This window comes from Abramis brama, assembly GCF_963993115.1.
Source record: "Abramis brama genome assembly, chromosome: 10".
Taxonomy (NCBI): Eukaryota; Metazoa; Chordata; class Actinopteri; order Cypriniformes; family Leuciscidae; genus Abramis; species Abramis brama.
The window spans coordinates 15,469,524-15,481,907 of NC_139972.1; the positions used below are offsets into that span (position 1 = coordinate 15,469,524).

The 12,384-nt window shown below is 33.4% G+C and overlaps 1 protein-coding gene across 2 annotated transcripts in view; it reads right to left on the reverse strand.

The window, feature by feature from the left end:
* Positions 1 to 12,384, reverse strand: part of LOC311090252 (integrin alpha-E-like) — a 60,441-nt gene that overhangs the window by 520 nt on the left and 47,537 nt on the right. Inside the window, exons 2-32 of one of the 2 annotated variants that reach the window (XM_084125472.1) lie at positions 11,591 to 11,772; positions 11,272 to 11,374; positions 11,065 to 11,144; positions 10,846 to 10,919; positions 10,051 to 10,156; positions 9,911 to 9,964; positions 9,749 to 9,820; positions 9,479 to 9,600; positions 9,239 to 9,390; positions 8,954 to 9,107; positions 8,565 to 8,709; positions 8,034 to 8,104; positions 7,795 to 7,915; positions 7,193 to 7,320; positions 6,618 to 6,755; positions 6,328 to 6,528; positions 5,631 to 5,752; positions 5,349 to 5,494; positions 5,113 to 5,258; positions 4,844 to 4,960; positions 4,196 to 4,266; positions 3,966 to 4,089; positions 3,781 to 3,867; positions 3,597 to 3,676; positions 3,417 to 3,497; positions 1,240 to 1,315; positions 1,049 to 1,147; positions 933 to 962; positions 723 to 803; positions 265 to 351; positions 76 to 186 (exon numbers count right to left, since the gene is read on the reverse strand). In XM_084125472.1, the coding sequence (XP_083981598.1) occupies positions 76 to 186; positions 265 to 351; positions 723 to 803; positions 933 to 962; positions 1,049 to 1,147; positions 1,240 to 1,315; positions 3,417 to 3,497; positions 3,597 to 3,676; positions 3,781 to 3,867; positions 3,966 to 4,089; positions 4,196 to 4,266; positions 4,844 to 4,960; positions 5,113 to 5,258; positions 5,349 to 5,494; positions 5,631 to 5,752; positions 6,328 to 6,528; positions 6,618 to 6,755; positions 7,193 to 7,320; positions 7,795 to 7,915; positions 8,034 to 8,104; positions 8,565 to 8,709; positions 8,954 to 9,107; positions 9,239 to 9,390; positions 9,479 to 9,600; positions 9,749 to 9,820; positions 9,911 to 9,964; positions 10,051 to 10,156; positions 10,846 to 10,919; positions 11,065 to 11,144; positions 11,272 to 11,374; positions 11,591 to 11,714 (3,303 nt within the window). In that variant the 5' untranslated portion in view covers positions 11,715 to 11,772. Of the gene's footprint in view, positions 1 to 75; positions 187 to 264; positions 352 to 722; positions 804 to 932; positions 963 to 1,048; positions 1,148 to 1,239; positions 1,316 to 3,416; positions 3,498 to 3,596; positions 3,677 to 3,780; positions 3,868 to 3,965; positions 4,090 to 4,195; positions 4,267 to 4,843; positions 4,961 to 5,112; positions 5,259 to 5,348; positions 5,495 to 5,630; positions 5,753 to 6,327; positions 6,532 to 6,617; positions 6,756 to 7,192; positions 7,321 to 7,794; positions 7,916 to 8,033; positions 8,105 to 8,564; positions 8,710 to 8,953; positions 9,108 to 9,238; positions 9,391 to 9,478; positions 9,601 to 9,748; positions 9,821 to 9,910; positions 9,965 to 10,050; positions 10,157 to 10,845; positions 10,920 to 11,064; positions 11,145 to 11,271; positions 11,375 to 11,590; positions 11,773 to 12,384 lie in introns of both variants that reach the window. The other variant, XM_084125471.1, reaches the window with a different exon arrangement.

Sequence of the window (12,384 nt, forward strand, 5' to 3'; positions counted from 1 at the left end):
GACTTTATCTTCCTAAAGAAAGAACTGTAATATCATTATCAAGTGTGGGGACAGAAAGGAAGGGTTCATTTTTACCTTTATGAGAATGATAATAATGACGATAAGGAGCAGAAATCCTCCTATGGATCCTCCAATGATGGCACCTTTAGATGATGTCACGATCAGCTTCGTGATCATCACGTCAACCTGCATTGCATGAAAAATCTCTCAGCCACCAAATGCTTGATAACATGTTTGTATGCTTGAAAAGGGTCTGCCATCCACCTTAACGGTCCTTGAAGTATCCTTCGCAGCGTAGACGTTCTCATCAAAGCTGTATGTTCCTTCGGCAGTGATCTTGTCTGATTTTTCCTATAGGTTTGAAAAGTTATATTAGATAAACAGGTTGTTCATGTATGTGATTATCACTATACCAGGACTAATTGCTGCTTTCACACCATGTCGTAATTACCGTAATTTCGAGATGAAAACACGTGACATTCTACTTGCAGCTGTTCTCGTCCTCGCACCTGGAATTATGCGTTTTTATGACAACACTATCAACACCTAAATTAATCTGCAGTGGTCAGGTGGTACACCGGTCACATGGTACAAGATTACAAAAATTCCCAGCTTTCAAGTTGTAATTACAAGCTCTACGAGGACGTGAACGCTTTTTACACGTTTAAATCTCCTAATTACATTAATTACGACATGGCGTGAACGCACCTATGCAACTATACCTGAACATCATGTATCAAAACATCGGCATCAATGATGATTTTCTGCAGCTCTTTCATGGTACATCTGATGACATGGAGTTCCTACAGACACAAAAATATAAATATAAAATGTATTTTAAATTGAAAATATTTAAATGATTTAATAATAACAGTTGAACAGTTGAAGCAGTTTTTTGAAAGCATGATCAATGTTTCAAGGTAATAGCTTACCTTTACTTTATTTCCTTGCCAAGAACACTCCTAATGCAAAAGGAGCAATAAATGTTAATTTGAAAGCCTTCATGCTGTTTATGGTCACTCTATGCACTAAATATTTCATGTGGTACCTTTGGTTTGACACTTTTGATGTGCAGATTGGTATTGTCGGTGTCCTTTATGTTTACAACTACATTGATTTTAGCGCCATACTTATTTTCACCTGCAAACTGAATCAGAATACAATAGAATATATTAAATGTATAATATAAATATATGAACATAAAAATTAGCCGGTTCTTATGCGATTTATATACTGTACCTGAAATTCAAACTGCACCTGTCGAGTTTCTCCATTTGCACCCTCTTCAATCCGGAGTCTATTTGGGGTGGCTGTGCTGTTGTTGTGGAATAAATAAATAAATAATAATACATATGCTTCAATATTACAAAATCAAGAGGTTTAAATGGGTCATGAACTGCATTTGTTTTTATATATATTTCCCTAAGTGTCCTTATAATGTCCGTTTGATTTTTACATCAAAAATGGTCATCATTTAGGAATAAAAGGCAATTTCTACCCTGATTTTAGCCCTCTGATTTGAACGCTCTGTCGGAAGGGGTGTGTCAGCCCACTGCTGTGATTGGCTTACATCTTCTCATATGAAATAAGTATTATATCCCTCACACCTCTATTGGAGTGCTTAAAAGATATTAAGGCCTGGATGGCTTCTAATTTTCTTAATCTAAATAAAGACAAAACCTAGGTCATTGTGTTTGGATCCAGTCGGGTCAATGATATCTTATCCGTTGACCTGGGCTACCTGAAACAATATGTGAAACCCTCAGTCACAAATCTGGGTGTCAAAATAGACAATGGTTTTAAACTAGATAAACAAATAAATAATGTTGTTAAAACCAGCTTTTATCACTTGAGGCTTTTATCTAAAATTAAACCTATCTTATCCCCTAAGCACTTTGAACATGTGATTCATGCTTTTATTTCAACGCGATTAGATTACTGTAATGCTCTTTATATTGGTGTAAATCAAACCTCTCTCTCACGCTTACAGTTAGTACAAAACTCGGCCGCACGTCTTTTAACCGGAACTCGCAAGCATGAACACATAACACCAGTCCTGGCCTTGTTACATTGGCTTCCAGTCCATTTTAGAATACATTTTAAGATATTATTGTTTGTTTTTAAATCACTAAATGGTTTGGCTCCGTGTTACATTTCAGACCTATTACAGATTTACACCCCCTCACGGTCACTTAGGTCTAGTGAGCAACTTCGGCTGGTTGCTCCCAAAACCAGGTTAAAAACCAGGGGTGACCGCGCCTTTTCAGCTGCCGCCCCTAAACTGTGGAAAGAGCTTCCTCCACAGGTCAAATTGGCCCCAACCCTTGAATCTTTTAAATCTCGTCTTAAAACTCATTTATTTTCTCTGGCTTTTAACCCATCATGTCAACTGTGTGATCATATGTTGTTTTAGGTGTGTATGTGTTTGTTTTATGTGTTTATATGCACATATGTTTATATGCGCTTTTATGTATTATCCCTTGTTCAGCACTTTGTAAACCTTTGTTTTTTAAATGTGCTATACAAATAAAATGGATTGGATTGGATTATATGTGGAACTATCTGGAAAACTTTACTATGTTTTTACTATTACAGCTGTTGAGATTAATCGTGAAAAGTGTTGATTATAGCATTATATTTAGATCTACTCCGATCGCATTAAAGGTTGCAGCAATGAGCATTGTAGCCTATGACAGATGTGTCTGATGAGAGCATGAATGCAGTGATCTCATCATTGCAACTCGATTTCTGCACTCACAAATGTTTTCATCATAACTAATAGTACAAACACGATGTAAATAAGATTCACTGTGCAGTTCTTTAAACCGCTGTCTCTATATAATTTAATCACAATTAAAATAACAGATTTTTAATAACAGTAGCATTTTCATGCTACTAAGAAAAATAATGTAAAGTTAAAGCTGACTGTACATGAATCATATCCGAAATCACTGGTCACAGATTAGGCATTAGATTTAACACAGTTACTTACATGTTGTGGCATTACTGTTGGGTCCATATCTTACAGTCAAAGTCTGTTTGTAAAGCCTGTGCCGAAATTGTGACTGATTTACCACATAATCCACAGTGAAATGTACCGAACAAACAAATAATTCTCTACTGAGACATTCACATATAGCTGAAAATAAATACTACCACTTTTCTAGCATTAGGATCCTTTGTAAGGTAATGTTATTTTTAGTCCAGTGATCCTGTATCTAAAATAAATACCTCTCTTCTCTTTACGTCATTACGTCATAATGTGACAAAATCCGAACGAAGTTGTTTTTAGAGCTTGGTTTTAATAAAAGCTGTTTTTATAGTACAATGACCTTTACATGTCAAAAGATCAAGAAAATGTCTCAATTCATGACCCCTTTAATTCAAAATACTTATCAGGTTGTTTGTTCACTTACCCAGTCAGATGGATTGGTAGGGAATACATCACATTAAATGCATATTTTTTTGAGTCCAGAAGATGAGAGCCTCCATTCTGACTAAAACCAGAGAAAATGTTGTTTTTTTATTTTTTTTATGCACATTTAAAAATTAGTTACTGATTTTTATATAAAGAGCAAGAGAACCAGCTCTCAAACCTGGTTAGATTAGCGATAATCTCATAATCCCTCAACTCAGATTTGATGTCATTGAGCTGCCAGGATACAAAGAGGTTGGTCTGGGAAATAAAAATAAAACAACAACAACAACTTTTCATTACTGGAAAAAAAAGTCAAGTGCAAATGACATCAGAATTCTTATATTTCAAAGATAAAGTCATACCTGTGTGTCTCTTTTGAAAACAGGGTGTTGAATATTACACTGTATCTGATTGTCATTCTTCACGGGGCAGGTGGCACCTTCTATTTTCTGTAAGTGAGACACCAAAACAGGATATCCTGTATCTACTAAATGCATCAACAGCAGGAATAATTGGCTTTTGCAAGGTAAGGTCTTGTTTGTTTTACCTTCTGACTGAGTATACTGGGGTAGGTCAAAGTCAGGGTGGTCAAATAGGAAGGGTCTTTAGTATTCATAAGATTGAAGTTGATATTCAAGCTTTGAGTGTCTCCAATTATGATCTTAGTTACACTGCAATGTAAATTATTTTAGTTACAAAAAAAACATCAAATTATATTTTTACATTTGTAAATAACTGTGGCTGAATGTTAATTTAATTAATGTCATCAATACATACCTAATTTGTGAATCAGATAATTTAATATTTGGTTCACAATCTGCAGCTTTGCAGTCATTTTCAAAGGAAATCTAAAAATAACAAAAAAAAGTATGCTATGATCATTTTAAATGTTATTACAGAAATTAAAAGTCTTTTAATGAAAAATCGCCTAATATGGATGATGAATGACAGTGAAAATGACAGTAAAAACATTTATATTGTACAAAAGATTTCTATTTCAAATACATGCTGTTCTTTCGAACTTTTTATTTATCAAAGAATCCTTAAAAAATGTATCACAGTTTCCACAAAAATATTAAGCAGCAACTATTTTCAACATTGCTAATAATAATAATTTCCTGAGCAGCAAATCAGCATATTAAAATGATTTCTGAAGGATCATGTGACACTGAAGACTGGAGTAATGATGCTGAAAATTCAGCTTTGCCATCAGGAAGAAATTACATTTTAAAAAACAGCTATTTTAAATTGTTACAATATTTCACAATATTACTTTTTACTGTATATATGATTTAAAAAATCCGAGAAATTTCTTTTTTTAAAATACAAAACTTTTGAACGGTAGTGTAACAAATGGTGAAAGATGACTATGTTCACAAGTGCTTGTGAAATTTTTATATTATGAATATTCTGAAAAATATTTACCTCATCTACAACCTCAGTTGGAGTAAATATGTCAAGAATTCTGATAGGGGCTCCATTTTTGGTATCCAATGAAAACTTCAGCTTGATTTTAATAGCTGAAAAACAATCAAAACATCCCTGAAAAGAAGACAATCAGTCAATATCACAAAGAAAGGATCATAGCTCTCAAATTATTTTTGCAATAAATAATTTGCTGCTCAATGAATACTGACAACTTCTCTGACAAGTTGGGTAGGAAAAAAAAAGAACCAAACAAAGAAGCAACGTACCAAATATCGTAGGTTTATATGGGTGCACTCTTTTTCTGCATCCAAAACAAAAATGGTTTCTAATTGATCGCTGTTGTCAGCAGTGATACGCTTTTTGTTTACATCAGAATCCAAGTCAATTTGGTACTGAAGAGGGAGTGTTTCATCTAAAATGTCAGGAAGTAAATTGTGGTTAAATTAACCATGAGGATTGTTTTGGATCAAGAATACTCACTGAAATGAAACAGAACACTTACATGTGTTAAGTTTTCCCTTTTTCACAGTAAAACATACTGTTAAACGTATGCCAAACTTGCTGGACAATTCATTCATTTGTTGAGTTAGAGGAATTTCTTTTTCAGAAATCGTTATAGTTGGTTTGATAACCACAACAGGGATGCTCCTGCAAAAAAATTTGTATGAACATGAAACAACATCCAAAGAGAAGGTTCCCCTATCCTACAATGAAACAGAATGTATACTGAAATATAATTTTAAAAAATGTAACAAAGTCGAACAAAATGTTTTTTTTTACTCACTCAAAAACAGTCACTCTCCCTTGACTTCCAACAGCGATGCAGGGCTTATTTGAAGCAGAAAAGCCACTTACTGACTGACCAAAGTGCACAAGTTTCATTTTAAAATCTGAGGGTTTGATTTTCTAGGGAGGAAACAGCAAATTATATTTGAAACTTTTCAAGTCACATTGAGATGGGAAGTCAAACTTTAAAGCAACCATCTTAGGTCTATTATTAAAAAAATTGTAAATTCATTTTTAGAATAAAATAGAATATAACAAGGAGCTATATTTTGTGAAGGAGCAGGCTCATAATTGTTCATAACATTTCATAATTTTAGGGTAAATGATAATGAAGCAAAAGATGCTAAATCATGCAGTTGTATTACATATTCAATCACTGAATCACTGGATTATTATGTGAGGTCATGAAATGTCTATATGAGGAGAGTCCAACTGAAATCGAATTTCTGGATATTATCATGGGATATTAATCGTTTTATTATTATTTGTATTATTTATTATTTATACATTTGACATGAATAAAATGTCTTTAAATATTGAATATAAAATATTGTTCTAATAATTATCTGCACCATGTCTATATGATCATTAGGGGAAAAAAACGCAACAATATCTGGACAAAAAATTGTCTGGATATTGTCCAAGATTTCTTAAAAAGCTAAAGTGTAAAGAAAATGTGCCCAAGTGGTACCCACTTGTGAAAACTGAAGGCCATCTTGGAATCCATTGTAAATGTAAATGCTTCCGGAGGAATCTGTTTCCAGAGGAGCGCCCACTGCTACATCATTGAATTTGTTCCCATCAATATCTCCTATAGAGGCAATGGCTGCACCAAACCTTGCAAAGATCTGTCCCGCATCACCCTGCAGCTTCATTGTCACGCTCTCAAACCTGTCCTGCTTTAGGATGATTTAAAGGATGATACAAATCCTGTTATTCTATGGCCCACACGTGTTCATGAGCTGAAAGGAGAGTATGATCTTACCTCATTCAATCTGTACACTAGCACTTTGCCTTCTTCCCCATTTAGATGGAAATGTGGTGCTCCAACTAATAGATGATCTGTGAATTTATTCCCATCAATGTCCAAGGCACAAAGAACTGATCCAAAGTAAGATCCAACCTATGGCAATTATACTTCACTTCATTATTATCATATTAGCAAATGCATACATTTGGGCTTGTAAGTGTAATCAGAAGAAAAACAAAATACTTATGCATGTATTAAATGTATGAAGCATGTATTGTATGAATTCCTAATATGGACACCATTTAAAGATTACTCAATTCAACAATTGAAATGTGTAAATCTTAAAAATGGACTGATATATATATATATATATATATATAGTTTTTTTTTTTATTGAAAAAAACTTTTTTTGGAAAGAAATTAATAATTTTATTCAGCAAGGATGCATTAAATTGATCAAAAGTGACAGTACAGACATTTATTATGTTGCAATATATATATATATATATATATATATATATATATTAAACTTTCAAAACTTAAAACAAACAGTCTGGTGTGTTTATATCAATAGTATTAACTACAAATACCTGATCTCCCTGGAGCACATAGTTTTCGGAGCCGTTAAAAATAAATACCCCACCAGTCAGATTATACCGTGGTGCACCAGATATGTAGAGAGTTTTATCGGGTAAATGAGCAGAAGTGACGCTATAACCTGTGATCAGGAAGGAGATTCAACAAACATGAAACAGAGATGACTTTCATTTATCCAGGTGTTCAATATAAAAAATATATATAAAAAAAATCAACTGAATATGGATCGATGGATTCCCCCGCAGGACAGTATAGAAAATTATTATTCTACTAATATCATTAAAGGCTGCTAGGAAGATGATTACTGTGAACTGGATGACACTGCATTAACCTAAATTACCAGAATGGACATGCAGACGGAAACATATACATATATATATATATATATATATATATATATATATATATATATATATATACATATACATATACATATACATATATATATATATATATATATATATATATATATATATTTGTTTCAGTCTGCATGTCCATGATATATATTTTCTCATGAGAAAATTACTGCTGAACTGCAGTTTTTCACTGGAAATATATATATATATATATTTTTTTTTTAAATCAACTCACTCACCTAAATATGAAAATTTGGGTCCATTATTAGTGTCATTCATAAATTTCTCAGTGTCTTTGGATTTCAAAATGACCCCACCACTCCAGTCATAGGCACCAACTGCTCCAAAAAGAACAGAATTCTATGCAAAAAGCAAAACAAATGAATGTTAATAGTATATCAAACATCCACACAAGTTCTTTGTAGATTAAGATGAAGTTATTTAATAAAAAATATCCGAAGCCAAAAATCCTACTTACGTCCTGCATGATATGGGAACTGAATCCAGCCTCTGCGAGCTGCAAATGAAATCCTGCACCTTGCTGAGTGCCTGAGACACAAAGTGGTCAGATATTGCATGAAACTCATTTTACTTGGTAAGACTCACATTAATGTTATATTGCATATTCAGTTACAAAAGTGTCAAAGTCAGTTTTAGAATATTTGATCTGTTTTTAATCATTCACTCAACAGATTCATTCAAGCACACTGATTCACAAAACACGGTCATACATGTGTTGATTGGAGGCGCAACGCTTGGCTTAGTTTGGAACAATTTTAGTTGGTGGTGCAAAAAATAGATAAAGTAACTGGAAATGTTTTGTTTTAAATGTTTTACTCAATTTACTGCTTCTTTACGGAAATGTTATCTAAAAGTAGCACTCACAATTTTGTGCTGTTGCACTGAATATCTGCATGGTTCAATTTTACAGCAGCTTTTTATTTAGGCTACAGCTGCTCATCCAATTAGATTTTAGCATTATATTACAAAACGTTTGAAACTTTCTTACCTTCAACCCCAACTATACTGTTCTCCAGTTTGGACAGAATGTCATCTAATGCAGCATAATTGGAAACATTGAAAAACTGACCAGGATCTGCTATTTCCATCATCTCTTTTATTGCGTTAGGTTTAGTCAGAATGCCGTCACCAACCTAAAGATAAGATGTTATTAAGTGTATGGGTTTTAAGATTTATTTTTTAAATAAAACATACAAATCATTAACTATATAATAACAAACTCTGTGTAATATAGCTGGATATGAGTGTTTTAGTATAGGGCTCAGGCTGGTGAACCTAGAAGTATCTACAGGGACAGATTCAATCTGTAATTGTAATTCTAATTGCATTTTAAACATCTAAAATGCTAGAGAAATAAGAAGTAAACAGGACACTTACTCCTATGGAATAGCGATTGAAATCTTTCATTTGTGTCATGTTCAAAACATCAGTAAGTTTCATCGGATCTCCCAAAATTTCCCCGTCAGACAAAACAATCATTATTTTTTTGGAGTTATTTTTTGATCCATTCTCGGGGATTGAAACATTTGTACTGTAAACAACCAATGAAACCAGTCAGACCATGACATTAACGTATAACCAACAAAAGTGCGACATGCTAATCAAACACTTAAGATACAGTATAAAATGTCTAGTATTTCACATCATAAATTGTAAACTCACAGGACATGATGGATGGCCGAGGCAGTCATTGTGATATGGCCAATCTGCTTTATTTCCCTGACCTTTTGCAAGGTACTGGCACCGTTCTCATTTTCTTTAAGTGAGAGCTCTGTCTTGATTTTATTGCCATATTGCACTATCGCAAAGTCACACTGAGGAGAGAGTTGTTTTGTTAAGTATAATACCACTTAAAAAAATAGCTATAAATGTTTGTCATAAAATCCTTTAGTTTATACTTGCATTGAAACATGCTTTCCAAACATTGAACATGACATTGTAGATGAAGTCTTTGGCTCTCTCAAAGTCTTCTTCACTAATGCTGCCAGAGCCGTCCAGCACAAAAGAAATCTCTGTCCCAGGATCTAAAAAAGATGTTCTGAAATATCAGTATAAAAATACTGGTTTCTTTTAAAACATTATTCTTTGCATCTGTAGTATGACACAATCAGCATGACATAATTAATAAATAATAATACTGATTTATTTCAAAGGCCAAACATAGACTAGTACCGTCCTCTTCCTCATCTTCATCTGTTTTCGTGTCACTGTCCGGCTCGGCTTGTCTTCTCATCCTCTGTTTAACTTGTGGATATTGACAGAAATGTAAATTAGCAATCCGATTCTTTAAATGAGCCACATCAAATTATTTCGTTTTATCTCAGGTGGGCTCACCTTGATCGATACTTCTACCTCGATTGTTGTTGTTGTTGTTGTTGTTGTTGTTGACTGAGATGAAAGAGATTTAGAAAAATCAGAGGTAGGATTTTATCTGTTCGAATCTGAAATACCATTATCAAATTATCCATACATACCAGATTTAACAGGATTCAGTTTGACTTTCTCATCGGCATTCATCAGAGTGCAATTTCCATTCAAATCCTCAGTTGATGACTTCTGTATGCGAACTTGGTTACACATCTTGGGAGAAAAAAATACACAACTCTAATTATCTCGATTATATCTTTCACCGAAGTCATTCCTCTTCGTGTTCGGCTATTCATTTCATTCTAACTGAATAAACGGATGTTAATGTCCTATGTTAATAATAATTAGTGGTAAATGTTTAACTAGGCTACTCACAGTGACATTATCGCTCTGATTGAAACTTGACAAAGAGTACATTGTTTTATTTTCTAGATGTTTTCACTAGGGAAGTGCCGTCACTATATATGTTTTGGGTGAAGTAACAGTTTTGACTCAAACTGCTTATGACTTCCTCCTGATAGTCACAATACAAGCATCATCCTGAACAATTTCCTCAAATGTCCCAATACATATAAACAAATACAATTCCCCAGAAATAACTTTGGTATCCCAATATTTCTAGTCCTATTTAACTTTTCACAAACAATTTTTTCACCATTTTCCTACTCTCTAAAAGACTATTTCCTCTTTAGAGGAGAACCGACACATTTCTGTCTGTCACGTATGTGAAGGGGAAGCCACACTCTGCGGTTAAATGTAAAAATATTGTGCGACAGACACGAACTGTGTCTGATTACGCACAGTTTACTTCTCATTTGGTATAGCTTTCAGTAGCTCAATCTTTAGTGAAATCATGTTGAGAATAAAACAACTGTCTTTTTTTTACATGTTTTTATACATACCACAAGGTGCTCCTGTTCTGATATCAGCCTAGAAGCTACAGATGCTACTGATCTCAGGCCTTTTGGTTTTTCATCTTTAAAAGATACATTGATATAATAAGATTTTTACTATGAAAGTAATTCTGTAAATCAGTGAGGACATTATTATGAAATTAACAAAGTTAAGTTTACATTTTGAGCTTCTCTATAAAAAGATACAAAAGAAAAAGACAAACTTACCGATCAAATTTAAATCGACGCATTCTTCATTTAGAGTGCAGCTGAAAAGTTTTCCATTTGATGGGGAAGGAACAAAAACTCTAGAACACGACAAATTAGGACACTTTTACTAAAACAGATGACCTATAAGGTCATTATAAAGAACATTTATTTATCTATTTCAGTAAAACGACATAATTATTTAAAAAAATGTCATAAATAACTAACCCATCTTTTGATTGGATAACAGTTTGTCCAAAGAGTGGATCATCTTTTATGAAATGCTTCACTGGAGATATCTGAATATTGAACCCGGTCACACTGCATATGACTGTAACATATAAAATAATGAGTAAAAAACAAAATGTTTCAGACAGCAGAATTTTACACAGTAGTAAGATTATGTTTTTATAATATAGTTTCTACTTTAGCCCAGACATTTTCAGATTCAAACAAATAAGTGTTTAAAACATGCCCAAACACAAATAAATGTTTTAAAATAATGAATTGTAAACACTGATTATCAACACTGTACATAAATACATACCACTCAAAAATAGCAGTCCTTTGTACATTTTGTGAATTCGATAAATTCCACGCTTTAAAAAACCATATCGGCACACTGAGACAGAAGCTGCTCGTTGAGGTGTTGAAAGTAGAACAGCACACATGCCTCTGCTGACTGTTAAACCCTCCCTCTTGACACACTTCAGACACAGCACATTTACTCTAGTGAAGGAAATTTAAAATTATTAGCTGTTTTTATAGTTTTTAGTTGATTTTTATAGTAAAGACTGTATAAACTCTAAAATAAGAACACAAATTAGACATATTATAAACACTAATTGGAACATCATCGAAAGTGATAGCACTCTTCGGGCAATTTTTTTCAGAAAACTCAATGGTTAGTTTTAGGCATCCACCAACTATACGAAACAAGGTGGTATAGATATCTTCCTGCTCCTGAAAAGAAAACATGGCTTGGTTGTTTAGTAGGTAATTTTAGATGTGGAGGGTGTAGACGTTGTGATAACTTGGTCAGAACAATTACTTTTATTGATGTGTCTTCTGGGGAAGTGTACCCATTGAATTATTAATTGCAATTCCTCGTATGTAGTTTATAGGTTAGAATGTGAGTGCGGATATTTCTATACAGGTCAAAGGAAAAGGAAATTGCATTTAAGAGCGGCTGAACACAAATATGCTATTCGGACGAAAAACATGTTGTATCCTATGGCGAGGAATTATGAGGTGGGTCATGTTAGTGAGAGTTCCCTTTAAGAGTTACCTTTTTTTGTAATGATTTATGATTGATATAAATTTATATTGTGCTGGTGTATA